Source organism: Lissotriton helveticus, chromosome 9 (genome assembly GCF_964261635.1).
Source record: "Lissotriton helveticus chromosome 9, aLisHel1.1, whole genome shotgun sequence".
NCBI classification, from domain to species: Eukaryota; Metazoa; Chordata; class Amphibia; order Caudata; family Salamandridae; genus Lissotriton; species Lissotriton helveticus.
The window spans coordinates 944,103,156-944,116,223 of NC_136070.1; the positions used below are offsets into that span (position 1 = coordinate 944,103,156).

At 42.5% G+C, this 13,068-nt stretch overlaps 1 protein-coding gene across 1 annotated transcript in view; it reads left to right on the top strand.

Annotated features, from left to right (window-relative positions):
- Nucleotides 1-11,707, top strand: part of LGALS4 (galectin 4) — a 31,850-nt gene extending 20,143 nt beyond the window's left edge. The window contains exons 6-10 of the mRNA XM_078661194.1: nucleotides 2,711-2,752; nucleotides 4,934-4,960; nucleotides 5,872-5,960; nucleotides 9,131-9,296; nucleotides 10,737-11,707. Coding sequence (XP_078517320.1) covers nucleotides 2,711-2,752; nucleotides 4,934-4,960; nucleotides 5,872-5,960; nucleotides 9,131-9,296; nucleotides 10,737-10,883 — 471 coding nt within the window. The 3' untranslated portion in view covers nucleotides 10,884-11,707. The remainder of the gene's footprint in view (nucleotides 1-2,710; nucleotides 2,753-4,933; nucleotides 4,961-5,871; nucleotides 5,961-9,130; nucleotides 9,297-10,736) is intronic.
- The last annotated feature ends 1,361 nt before the right edge of the window (nucleotides 11,708-13,068 follow it).

Below are 13,068 nucleotides of genomic sequence, written 5' to 3' on the forward strand. Positions count from 1 at the left end.
GCAGACATTCAAGTGTGGGACACTGGTTCATGCTATATAGGAATAATGAGGTAATATGTCAGTTAGGGAAGTATTGAGATTATGTACAGAGTTGATGAATACAAGATACTGAGTAAAGTTTTGGCACCCCGGCTACTCCCATACCTGAGCAAATTAGTCTACATAGACCAGTGCGGTATTGTGCCAGCACGCAGCACGTCACTGAACATCAGGAGACTATACCACGTAATGGACGCTACCCCAATAGAGTATACAAATGCAGGATGTGTCACACTTGATCTACGCCAAGCATTTGATACAGTAAAGTGGGACTATATGTTCAAGGCCATTGAGAAATTTGGCATATCACCAGAATATACTCTTCTATGCGGGCTCCACGGCTAGAGTCTGCACCGGGAGCCGTATATCCCGCACATACTCAGTTGGCAGAGGCACACAACAAGGCTGCCCCCTGTCACCTCTATTATTTGTGTTAGCCCTGGAACCCTTAGCCATTAATCTTAGAAAAGAGGTGGGACAAAAGGGAATCCAACAAGGCAGCTCCACACACGTGATATCAGCTTTTGCGGACGACTTAATAAAATATGCCTGCGATCTGAGCAACACATTGGACCCGATACCGAGTGTATTTTCACAATTTGAGTGCATATCAGGGCTCGCCATAAATGAGACAAAGTCACACACCTTCTTTTTTCGCGCAGGTGACCGCCCAGACACGACTAGATTTGGGCAATACACCCTAACAGTAGTATTGCACACATTCAAGTACCTAGGAATCCAAATGTATAGGTCACAACAAGACTTAATAGAGGGTACCCGGACAAGAGCGATTAGAGCGATCCGCCCCCAAGTGGTCTTCTGGACCGCGCTACCACTTTCCGTGATAGGCCGCATAGCCATATACAAAATAGTGGTTCTTCCATGGCTCCTATACTTCTTCACTAATCTGCCAGTGCTGGTGCCTAACCCCCTCTTTAAAACACTTGACACAATACTATCGGAATTGATCATGGGCAATGGTGAAAGGCGGGTGGTACTCAATAAGTTGCAATTAGGGTCCAGTAGGGGTGGGCTGGGAGCACCAGACCTCCGTGCATATTGTTATGTGAGCCAACTCCAGTGGCTGTCCTGCTGGATTACTGGTCGCAACCTACAAGAAATAGGATACACAGCGCAAGACATCCACTGAGGTGCCTTACACACACTACTCCTGCCACGGAGCAAGATCCCTCGAGATGCACCGGCACTATTATGCATCGCTCTTGCATACTGGAAAAAAGCACTACAATACACGAGCCAGTGCCTCCCATATGCCAATAACATCCCCTTCAACACCAAATGGGCAGATCACTAGACGTACCATCTTCACCTGGTCCGAAGGAGGGGTGGAAACGGTAGGCGCACTCTTTAACAATAACACACTGATGGACCATGAGAATCTCACTCAGGAGAAAGGTGTTCTAGGAAATCTATATATGACACAAGCCGCCATACTCCTGTATTTGAAGAAGTACTGGGCTCCCACTAGGGAAGAGCCCCCAACACATGAATTAGTGCAGGCAATGTACTTGATGGGAGAAGGGCGCCATCTAATAAAATGGTTATATAGAGGAACCAGAGCACACACTGAGATATTCCTTACCGAACTGTGCAACAACTGGTCAAGAGACATAGAGAAGGAATTCTCTGACAAGGAGTGGGCTGGTATCATAAAATATCCCAAGAAAGTGTTGAGGAATGCAACATTTAGATTTATACAATACAGATTTTACATAGGGCCTACCTTACACCACACCGCTTGCACTATTGCCCTTGATGCAAAGTAGCAGGAGCCGACAATGTCCACACGTTATAGTCCTGCCTGAGTCTTAATGTATATTGGGGGGAAGTAACACACAGCATGGAAATGGTGAGCAATCTCCAAATAAACGTAGTAGTCAGAAGATGCATATTGGGGCTTCATAGACGCTTCAAGTCACATAAGGTACAACTCCGCTTTCCAGACCTAGCTTTACTGCTAGCTAAGCGCTCCATAACAATGAGATGAAAATCACAGAAGCCCCCAACAGTCCACAATTGGCACGTGAAATGGTGCGCTGGGGCGGAGCAGAAAATGCGGCCATCAGGCGGGAAGACGCCCGTGGCATGCGGAAAAATCAGATCTCTATGGAGTGGAATCTAATGTTAGTGGCCCTCAAAGCTCTAGCTATTGATCCCTTCCCACAGCCCTTGGATAGAAGAAGGTGTACATAGCTATATCACCAAGCAGCCAATCTCAGCGCAAGTACAGACCAGAGCAGCAGCCATAGAGTCAATACAATAACACTACACAGGTAGCATAAAGGTGACCGAGACAAAATAGCATATTAGCGCGTAAGCCGAACAGAGCCAGGAGAAAAGGGGGGTGGAGGGAGGGATGGTTGAGTTGTTAATTTAACACATGTGTAATGTATTTCGATACCAAATTGTTATCTGACGCCAAATTTAGAAATGTGAATGCAAGGTTTAAGATATGCAAGCCAAATGTGTAACATCAACTGTCAAGTACTGACACAAATAAATGTAAATTATTATGCATACTTACAAAAGCAATGTGAAATGTATTCATGGATGTGATGGTTTAAAAGCAAAATCAATAAAGTGTGTTATAAAAAAAATTATATACAGAGCTTATGTGGGATTACATTGTCATTATGCTCTTTTTTCCTAGGGAGGAATGGGCATGCCTGGATACCAACCTGGAAATCTGCCTGTAAGTAAAGTATCAGCTGCCTATCAACATGAAACCACCAACTAGCACGCAAAGAGTACTATTCTGTACTATCCAACTACTCGCTTTTGCCAAGTGTCAGCCAACTTCTGTCCCATAGGATAATTCAATATATAACAAGTACAGGCCTGGATGACTAACTACCTACACCACAACCATTATGTGAATGCCAAACAAAAGTAATCTATTTATATTATTAAAGAACTATGATGTATATATATACATATACACACACACACACACACACACACATATATATATATTATGTCATTTATACATATATGTGAATGTGTATGTATATACACACACATACATACACACACTTACACATATAGGTATAAATAACTTGATCCCACTGCATTTTTAGACAGCTACCTAGAATTACAGATACAACCCATAAACCTCATCTGTTGTTGGTTCTGTTAGGTCTTTTCACACATAACACCCACGCTAAATCAACCAGCTTGTATGGTTACTTACCTAAATCTGAACAGCTTATAGGCCCTACCTTAATTTTTCCTGATCCCTATACAACGTACAACTATTCCATATATGCTTTCATGAAGTGAAGTGATCTAAAGTCAATTTTCTAGTTAACAGTAACAAAGCTTTGCCAATGGTATCTACTGGTGCCCACCAAGGCAACAATTACTCTCATTGCCTGCTGCGCTGCCTGCCACAAAAGCGGTAACCAACTGTATTTTGGCTACATAAAAAGAAGGTGTGATTTGTGAAGGTATGTTTTCATTTTTCAAATACATCTAAACCTATAACATTTTTAGAGTTTTGTTGGGAGCAAAAAATTGCCAGAAACGGGCAGGACTGCCCATCCAATCCATTTCCTGGGAATTGTACCGACTGACAGATCTGTCTCCAAAGGCTTCTGTTCATAGAAATCAAGTACCCTGTGGACTTCCCAGAGCGGCTTTAAATGTAACAATCTCCTCGACTCTCATTGTTCATTTGTTGGCATCTGCGTGAATAGCCTCAATGTTTAAATCAGATCCAATGAGTTCCTAAATTGGAAAAGCCCTTTCTGGTTTATAGATCCTATGCATGTACCATATGTTTGACGTTTTGCTAAAACATTCAGTCTTAATCAAAAATTTCTGTGGGCCTTGGCTACGCGTATCCACATTTTCAGAATGGACAGCTGCCAGTTATCTCTGCATATTGTCACCTTCATCATGTTCCCTATAGTCATTCTCCAATCCTGGATTTGTAGGCCACAGCATCATTACACTCCACGCTGGGCAATGGGCTCAATCTTTGTTAGTCCCAGGAATTCGCAAACTCTACATGGGGGCCAGTTGATCAGTCTTTCTTGGTTCCATGTAGTCAGTGACCATAGATGGGATAACAATTGCCCACTTTTTGTTAGTACTTTATAGTGGCTACATTTTCATAGAGGGACATTCCCTCACTGGTTGGTAATGGCATGCATTCACTACTACAAAATCAGGTTATTTTGCAACGTCTTTGTTGATCTCTTCATGGAGAGCCCTTCGCCCAGTATTTGTTAGTCACAGATAGTCACCTATTCTACAGAGAGGAACATTTGCCCAGGATTTGTTAGCCTCAAATAGTACCTAACTATCCAAAGAGACCCATCGGCCCTATCTTTAGTAATCCCATGGTTACTAGCTCTTCATGGCAAGAAAACAGCCCAGTCTTTGCCATTTTCACATAGTCATTCATTCTCCATGGAGAGCCATTGCCCTTTTATGATTAGTCCTAATAGTCACTACCTGTTCATCAACAGAAATCATCCCAGTCGTTATTGGGTTCAGGTAGTCACCTACTCTATTTGGACATCCATCTGTCCAGTCTTTGTTAGCCCACCTCACTGCTAACCCTCGATGGCGGGCTGTTTGTCCAGTGTTTGCTAGTCTCACAAAGCCACCAACCCACAATGGCGGGCCAGCTGCCAAACCTTTATTAGTCCAAGAGCCCCCAACTCTCCCTAGGCTGGCATATGCTCATTCAGTTTTAGTACCAGGTACTCACCCACTCTACATGAAGGCTCACTCATCATGTATCTCAGACTGTCGCCAACTCTCAGTAAGGTGCCCTAAGTTACAGGAGGGTTGTATCAGCTGAGTCTTGTAAAACCGCTGAGTACTCTCACTATTCTCCTAATGTTCTCTTTCATTTATCTTACAGGTGATGGGTGGGCCTATCTACAATCCGGTAAGATCAGTTATCAGCATCCCACTCTGCATGTTTCTTCTGTGTAAAAGAGGGAGGGAGAAAAAGACCACTTTTCCCAATCATCCCCCAAGCCTTGCTCTTTTTTGTGTGGTGCCAACTTCATGAACAAGTGTTTCTTTACTACTCACAGATCTAGATTTCTCCTTTGCCCCCACAACAAGTCACTAAAGCATAATTCTGAGCAGGTGGTCACTCATCAAGTTTCTGCCATGTGTCACACTTGGAATTACACCTCTACAAATGAAAGCGTGAGACTACAAACAGGCGGCAGACCCCTCAGCCCTCGAAACAAGACTGGCCTAGGCTAGTTTGCCGCTTCATGTATCTCAAGTCTACCCTAAAGCGCAACATTTATTTACCACTAAAAATGTTGCATCTCTCTTAGGAGAGCTATCTAAGCCCTGTCTTCACACACATACTTATTCATCATCTCTTAGTGGCTGTATCTGTATGTGTATATGTTCGCCTGTTTGTCAAAGTTTTCCACCCTTTTCTCTGTGTGTCTGTTATATACCAGTTCTGCCTTTCTTGTTGTGTAGGTATCTGGACAGCTACTGTGTTCACTATCACATCAAGATATTTGTAGTTGAGCACCACGTGTGAATCTTTTCATCAGTTTCCCCCCAGGCATTGCTAGCAGAGTCCTAAATAGTACTCCTTCCACCACCATCTCCTCAGGCATTATCAGTCGAGAACCATATCGGTCCCCCTACTGATGACTCAAGCATTCCTAGATGAGACCTGGTCGTGTCTCAGCACACAATCAGCTTTAAATTAAGCACATAATGCAATGAACTATGTGTTCCTCTCCACATCCAACATGCTTCTATGAAATATCTCCCTGGCAGTGCCAGCTGACATATAACTTTTTAATTTTTTTTATCTTGCAGGCAATCCCATACAGAGGCAATATTTCTGGTGGGATGACCTCAAAGCGGACTGTTGTGGTGCGAGGGTTCATTCCTCAGGGTGCTACCAGGTACAGAAACCACTAGGCTTACGAGCCCTCCCTCTTCTGACCCCCGCATCTGTTGCATGAAACCCATACGCCTCAGTATACCAAATATTAAAGTAATATGTCGCCCACTTGCACAAGAGCTTTCATACATCATTGCAAAAAAGACGTAAAATGATCCTGCGACTCAAGTAAGCTGATGTTAAAGCTGCAAAATCCTACATTGGCAAAAACCATTGAAAGAAAATAAAAAATGTCTGTGCATCATCAGTGCTTTTTCTAAAGCCTGTCCGAGCTAGTATGTATTCAGCCTTTCCCATAATGTCTTCAAGAGTTCTTCTAACAAACAGGAGTATAAGTGAGAAGCCTCAGGGAACCAGATCACAGGAGCTTTCATTAAGTCTAGCCTTTGAGTGGTGTCCACATCACCTGAAAGGACTTTTTGGTTTTTATTAAATGAGCCTGCCTTGATACATAAGCAGCTTTTTATCATCCCACCATGACTGCAGACATCCTTAAACAACAAACAAATCAGAGGGCTTGATTCACAAGGATTTTTCTATCATTCAATGTACAACATTTTCGAAGTCCTAACTTTCTCTTCCTGCATAGCACCTAAACCCTGCAAACTCTTTGTAAATTTGTTCCCGCGTCTCATGGTTAAGATGTGTCATGTTGATAGGTCTCTCAGCAGCAGCGGGACACTCAACAACCCAACGTATGCGGGAAAACGTAGCATTCCAGCACATTAAGGCATGGATCTTCTAGAAGACATAAGCCAAACCAAATCCCTCTGCCCAACCCCCCCCCCCCCACAACTCCCGCTGATGAACCATTTTCACTGTTTAAATGAATAAACTGCTGTACATGTAGCAGACCGATTCTGCACCAGTAGATGTATTCCTACCACTGGGTGGAGATTTACTCCTTTGTTGAATTTATAAACACTGGCAATAATAAGCCTGGAAAACTGGCCAGGCTCAAGTAGCCAGGTGTAGTCCTGGAAATGCCATTTCTGAACTTTGCTATCTCCCCAGAGCACATCTGTACACTGATATTTAACACTGGAGAAATAGAGCCCCCCCTGTACAACTGCACTTAAAAATTCAACACAAGAAACAAAATCCCTGTGGAGAACCCCTTTCGCTCACACCCTCACGAAGTCTGGAAGTGTTCTGTTCCCCTTCTCTTCCTGGATTTACGGCATACCTCTGCAACAAAAGATCTCCACCTATGTGCAAGAATGGGAAATGTTCAGTGAGGAGTGTGTAAATGGCCACAAACTCATGAGTTAATGGCCGCTCACTAACCCTCAAGGCAGGCCACGCCATGATCCACCCATCGGTCGACCCGTTTGCGACTGGTAAAAAGCCATTTCCGATGCATCAAACCTAACTGCATTCGCAAAATAGGTAAGCGTAATTTTTACGATTACCTATTTTGTGAATGCATTTAAGGAATAACAATTTGTGATTCCCTAAATGCAATGCATAAAGGGGCACATGCATCAAGATAAGGAATTGCGATTCTTTTATAGCGATTTTTAAGGAATCGCCATTTAGGAGTCGCAATTCCTTACGAATGTAGGAATTAAAAAAAAATTGTGATTCCTACATGGGAAAGCATTCACAATTTGCGATTACCAAAAAGGTCATCGCAAATTGTGAATGCTATTTCAAGGGTGCTAGGGGGCCTAAGGCACCCCTGATGCACCTCCAAACAGGCTAGTGTGCACATGTGGCACACAGACATGCCTTGAGGGCGTGTGTGTGCGCGACACGGCAATTTAAAAAATGCAATTTTGTGTTTTTTTCTAAAGATTTGCAAGTTACCATCAACTTGAAGTTGATGGTAATTAGCGAATCCTTAATGCAAAGTCACATTTTTAAATGTTTCTTGCATTGCATTTAGGGAATCGCAAATTGTGATTCCCTAAATGCCTTCGCAAAACAGGTAATCACAAAAATGCGATTACCTGTTTTGTGAATTCATTTTGGTTTGATGCAAATCGGCCCATTTGCGACCAATAAAAAGCTTGATGCATGTGCCCAAAGCATTTTAAAAATGCAACTTTGGAATAAAGATTCGCAAATTACCATCAACTTCAAATTGATGTTAATTTACAAATCCTTAGAACAATGCACAAAGTTGCCTTTTTTAAAGTGCCATGTGGCGCATACACATGCCCTTAGGGCATGTGTGTGCGCCACATGTGCACACTTGCCATTTTTGTGGGTGCATCAGGGGGGCCTTAGGCTCCCTAGCACCCTTGCAATTGCATTTTACGATTACCTATGTGGTAATCGCAAATTCAAATGCTTTCCCATTCATTCCTATAAGCCTCCAGGCCCATAGGAATGAATGGGAATGCATTCCCAAATAGCTATTAGGGAATATGTAGGAACCGCTGTTTATTTTCTAATTTCTACATGCATAAGGAATTGCGACTCCTAAATAGCGATTTCTTAAAAATCGATATTAAGGAATCGCAATATAAGAGATCTGTGTGAACCTTGTCGACGAAGACTATCATCATCTATCTATATATATATATATATATATATATATATATATATATATATATATATACATATATATATATATACATATATACATACCTGAGCCACACAAGCACGCAAATAAACATATTTGCATCCTTAGGATTGCTAGGAACTTTATCTCTACTTTAATGTGCACAAGAATTCCACAAAAATATGTTTTTTGTTACCAGTATTATAGATAGTGGTATGGAATGTGGTACATGCTATGTGGTATTTCTATAGGACAAACTAGACCAAAAGGCAGTGGAGCCCTGTTGAGAGTCACTGACAATCCTAAAGGTAAAACGTGATAGGGAAGGTAGCTGGTTTGTGGACTGTTAATATATTGGGACATATTTTTCTTTAAAGAGGTAGGTCTTCCTCCTTTTCCTAAATTGGAGCAGCGTTGAGGCGGTCCTGATGGATACGGGGATGTTTTTCCACATCCTGATAGTGATGGGAGTGATGCACACAAGTTACGATATTGCCCAGTTCAAAGGCCCCTATTCAGGCTTCACAAATTGTCGAAAATTCCTCAAAACCCTCTGTTAGCAATGTATGCCTTCTGTAATCTAGTGGATTACAGGTCACTTGGAATTGTAATGTTCTTGCTGAGATATTGATATTCCGCTTGATATATCGACTATTTTTCAGGTTTGCCGTAAACTTCCTGGTGGGATACTCCAAGGACATTGTCCTGCACATCAACCCACGAATTAATGAGAACTGCGTGGTGAGAAACAGTTTCCTGAATGGAGGTTGGGGAAACGAGGAGCGAGAGTGCTCCTTTAACCCCTTCTCAGCGGGACAGTACTTTGATGTAAGTATAAAACATGGATGCTTGGTACAGTATAAAAAAAATAGAAAACCATAATGTTGCAGTACTTTGTGATCATGCTCCACGTGGAATGGTGACAAAGTTCTCCCTCTTAGCTGGGATAATATAGGCAGTATTATCTGTAATCTTTAGAAAAACTACAGTGCTAAATATTAGCTAAAGTGACATCTGCTGGTCAACACTCTAAGTACCTCTTGACAGGGTAGGTAGAAATGGTTTGTCTCACAGTGACCCCTACAGATCAAATCAAGTAAAGCAGCTGAATTGTCACAGTGTGGAAGCCATTCCTGAACACAGTGTTTCAACTAGACTGTGGGCCAGCCTAGGAATGATAGAATATCTTGGAACTCTTTTCCGGGCAACATAAGAGCAGCAACCTGCTATGAGCAATTCAGAACTTTGCAAAGCAAAATGGCTCTTCAGACAAGCTTACGACTGAGCCACATCTCTGCCCTACCTCTAGCGCCATGAGACCTTTTGGTGAACGTGCGCTCTAGAAGTTCCCTATAACATAACTTAACAAAAACATGACATAACAATATGATTGGATTGAGGAGGTAAAAACTGCTGACCAAAAACAACAGTGCAAAAAAATGAGGGATAGTAGGAAGACACAGCTTGGCAGATGGGGTGTGTCAACGCATAGTGGGTGTGCACTGTGCATGGCTTTTTTCCATTGAGGATTTGTGGTTGGTAGGGAGGTAGTAAATTGATAGCTAATATAGGTGGCAAACTTTAACCAATATAGGAATTCACAGCTAATAGAGCAGACAGTCCACTCTAATCAGGCTGAAAGTATGGAATGGACAGACATGTCCCCAGGACACACTTCTGCCACGGGCTTGGTGTGAATAAAAATGATGCCGTAGAGATTAAATACTTTTCTGGAACCCTTAAAATTGGTAATATTATGGTAAAGGAATTAGTCTGTCCCTATTCTTGGGGTTTGTTGAACAGATTAAAAATAACTTTATCTATTCTGTACACCATGGGTTCAGATGGTTTGGAAAGGGGAGGATTTGCTTCATCTTTTGAATGTAGCACTAAAGATGAGTGAAGAAGAATATTGTATGATTATATGAAGTCTGAAAGATCTGCATCTCTTTTTATCCAATTCATTGACCTGAGGTTCTGGAGTAGATCACTGGATGGTCCTTCTATGTAATGGGCCCAAAGGTTGTAATATTATAGGAATAGGATTGTGATGTCACCCTTCACTCAGTGCTGAGGGTTAGGCGGTCTGTCGGCTAGTTAAGGGGGTTGAAGAGTTACTAAAGACAAAGTCTAATGGGAAGTATGAGACGGATCTCCAAGTCTATTAGGCCTACCAATAGGAGAATTAGCATAGGCAGAGCATGTTAAATAAGTGGTCTTAAGAAGCTGCTTCAGTTAAACTCAGAGAACTTTCCATTCTTTTTTCAGATCTCTGTACGTTGTGGCAACTACCGATTCAAGGTGTACGTGAATGGACAGCACCTCTTCAACTTTGACCACCGCTTCAGGGAGTTTCAACGCATCGACACAATAGAGATTGACGGTGATGTCGTCTTGTCCTACGTCCAGTTCTGAGCTGCCACATAAACATAACACACGCTGATAGCTCAGGATATTCTCTGTACACTTCATGCAAGCATCAGAGCGCAGCACTCTCAGTCACTGAGGACATTCAGAATTTTGAAGACATGCTTTTTGATGGAAGTCCTCCTGTAGAGGTTGAAACCTAGTCACTAACACTGCAATAGCGAAATCTTCAATTTTCAGAATTTATTTAGTGATTGTAGGCTGAATATGCAATTTCTGTGTCTGTTCTTTCATGCTTTCCTTCAGTCTTTGGAAAATAAAAGTATGGCGTACCCATATTTTTCTGGACATGGCACCTTCCCAAACTTGGAACTGATTTTAACATTCAGTCGGCTGCAGGTTTACAGATGTCTTCCAAGCTTTTTGCATGAAAATAATGTATTGAAGCAATAGGACAGATCTCACCAATGCCAACTGCTTAAAATCTGTCTGCTCTCTGGGACACACAGAGAGTTAAAATCTTTAATTGGGTAATATGGGGTCCAAAGACCTATACTAGTGTGTTTTCTTTGCTGTATCTGTGATCACTCACTCCTCACGCTCCAGATCTTACCACAGCTCTCGTTCTCTCACGGAGCGGGCAATTAGATGTCTCTAATTGTCCAGTCTGGTACAGTCTCATCTGACAATCTCTACTGCTGGTGTAATCTGGTCAGGACATTCTTTGACTGTTTGACTTCAGGTGTGTTGCTGAGAGGGGTAAGAAGTAGAAATAGGCCCGCCGACTCAGGCCTTCGGTGCTTGTTATCATTATGGACATGGAAAACCAGAGTTTGTGCACAAATAAAAGAAAATCACTGAACAACGTGGAACTATGTTCTCTCTGATTTTTTGACTGCCTCCAATCCATCCTCCTATTTACACCTCCATCCGTTCATTTTCCATTCGCTTCTAAGCTACAGCCAAACACCCTAACCGCTTTACCCCATTTAACTTCTCATCGATAGCTTCAACCTTTTCTGTTCATGTCTACACTCCATTTAAACTTAGCCAACCCCCTAAAAAAACATTCTCCGTCTGTTTTGTCCCTCCACCCCATCCCCAAATTTACCAGCTACCTCCATCTCATCTAAAACCATACACCCCTCATACAAAATAATCTTTATCTGTCACCCTTGCCTTGAAACCTACACCCATCTATTCAACCACAATTTCTACAAACCCTGTCCTATTCCTTCCAACCATGCAACCTTCCTCCTTGCTCTACATCTCTCCAACTGAATTCTGTCTCAGTCTCCACTTCCATCCCAGCCTGAATCCATCAAGTCCAAACTCTACGTCCAACACCCCCGCCGCAGATGAAATTTTGGGGTGCTAAGAGATTAGTAGGAGTCTGAGATGGATGTTGTTTGGGTGTTGTTTAGGGTTGGTGAGGGGTGATAATAGGTCCAGGATGGGTGGTGTTTAGGGGTGGTGAGGCGGTTTTTAGGGTTCAGGGATGGTTGGAGTTTTGGGGTGGTGATGGGGTTTTCAGGTTCATAGACAAGTGGGGTTTAGGGATAGAAAGGGTTTTTAGAGCTAAAGAATGGGTGGAGTTTAAGGGTCAGGGATGTGTGGGCAGCACAGGCACAGTGAGGGGTAGAAAGGGTTTAGGATGGGTGGAGTTTAATGAAAATGGAAAACTGCAAACAGTGTCCATAATGAAATTGTGGGAGATCATCACCCTGTCCTGGAATTTCCGCATCAGACAATATAGCACAATGGTGCCTAGAGACAAATTGTCAATGAGTGTCCTACATAATTGTACTTTCTTGCTTAGTGCCTTATACATTCACCAGATTTCAATGTGTGGCACACAGAACAACCAACAGCACACCACAGACTATGGGAAACCACAATCTAGAACAAAATGGTTCTGCGATGTAGTTTCTATGGATCCAAGGAGCCCGGACAGCGAAATAACTTCCAAATTTGGAACTGAGTCTAAAGAAAGGAACAGAAAGAAGCTGCTGAATGAAGCCTCTATGAGCCTAGATGGAACCCATAGGGGAAGAGCACTAAAAAATATAAGCAAGACCTATAGTGAAGGCAATTGCCCCCCTGGTAGCAGAATTTAAATCCCTCTGAATTCCGAACATGGAGTCAGTATAGAACCTTTCACGAGTGGGACTAATGATCAATCTTCCTGACTTTGATCACATTCCCGACTGCTGCCTTCCATGCCAACTTGAGG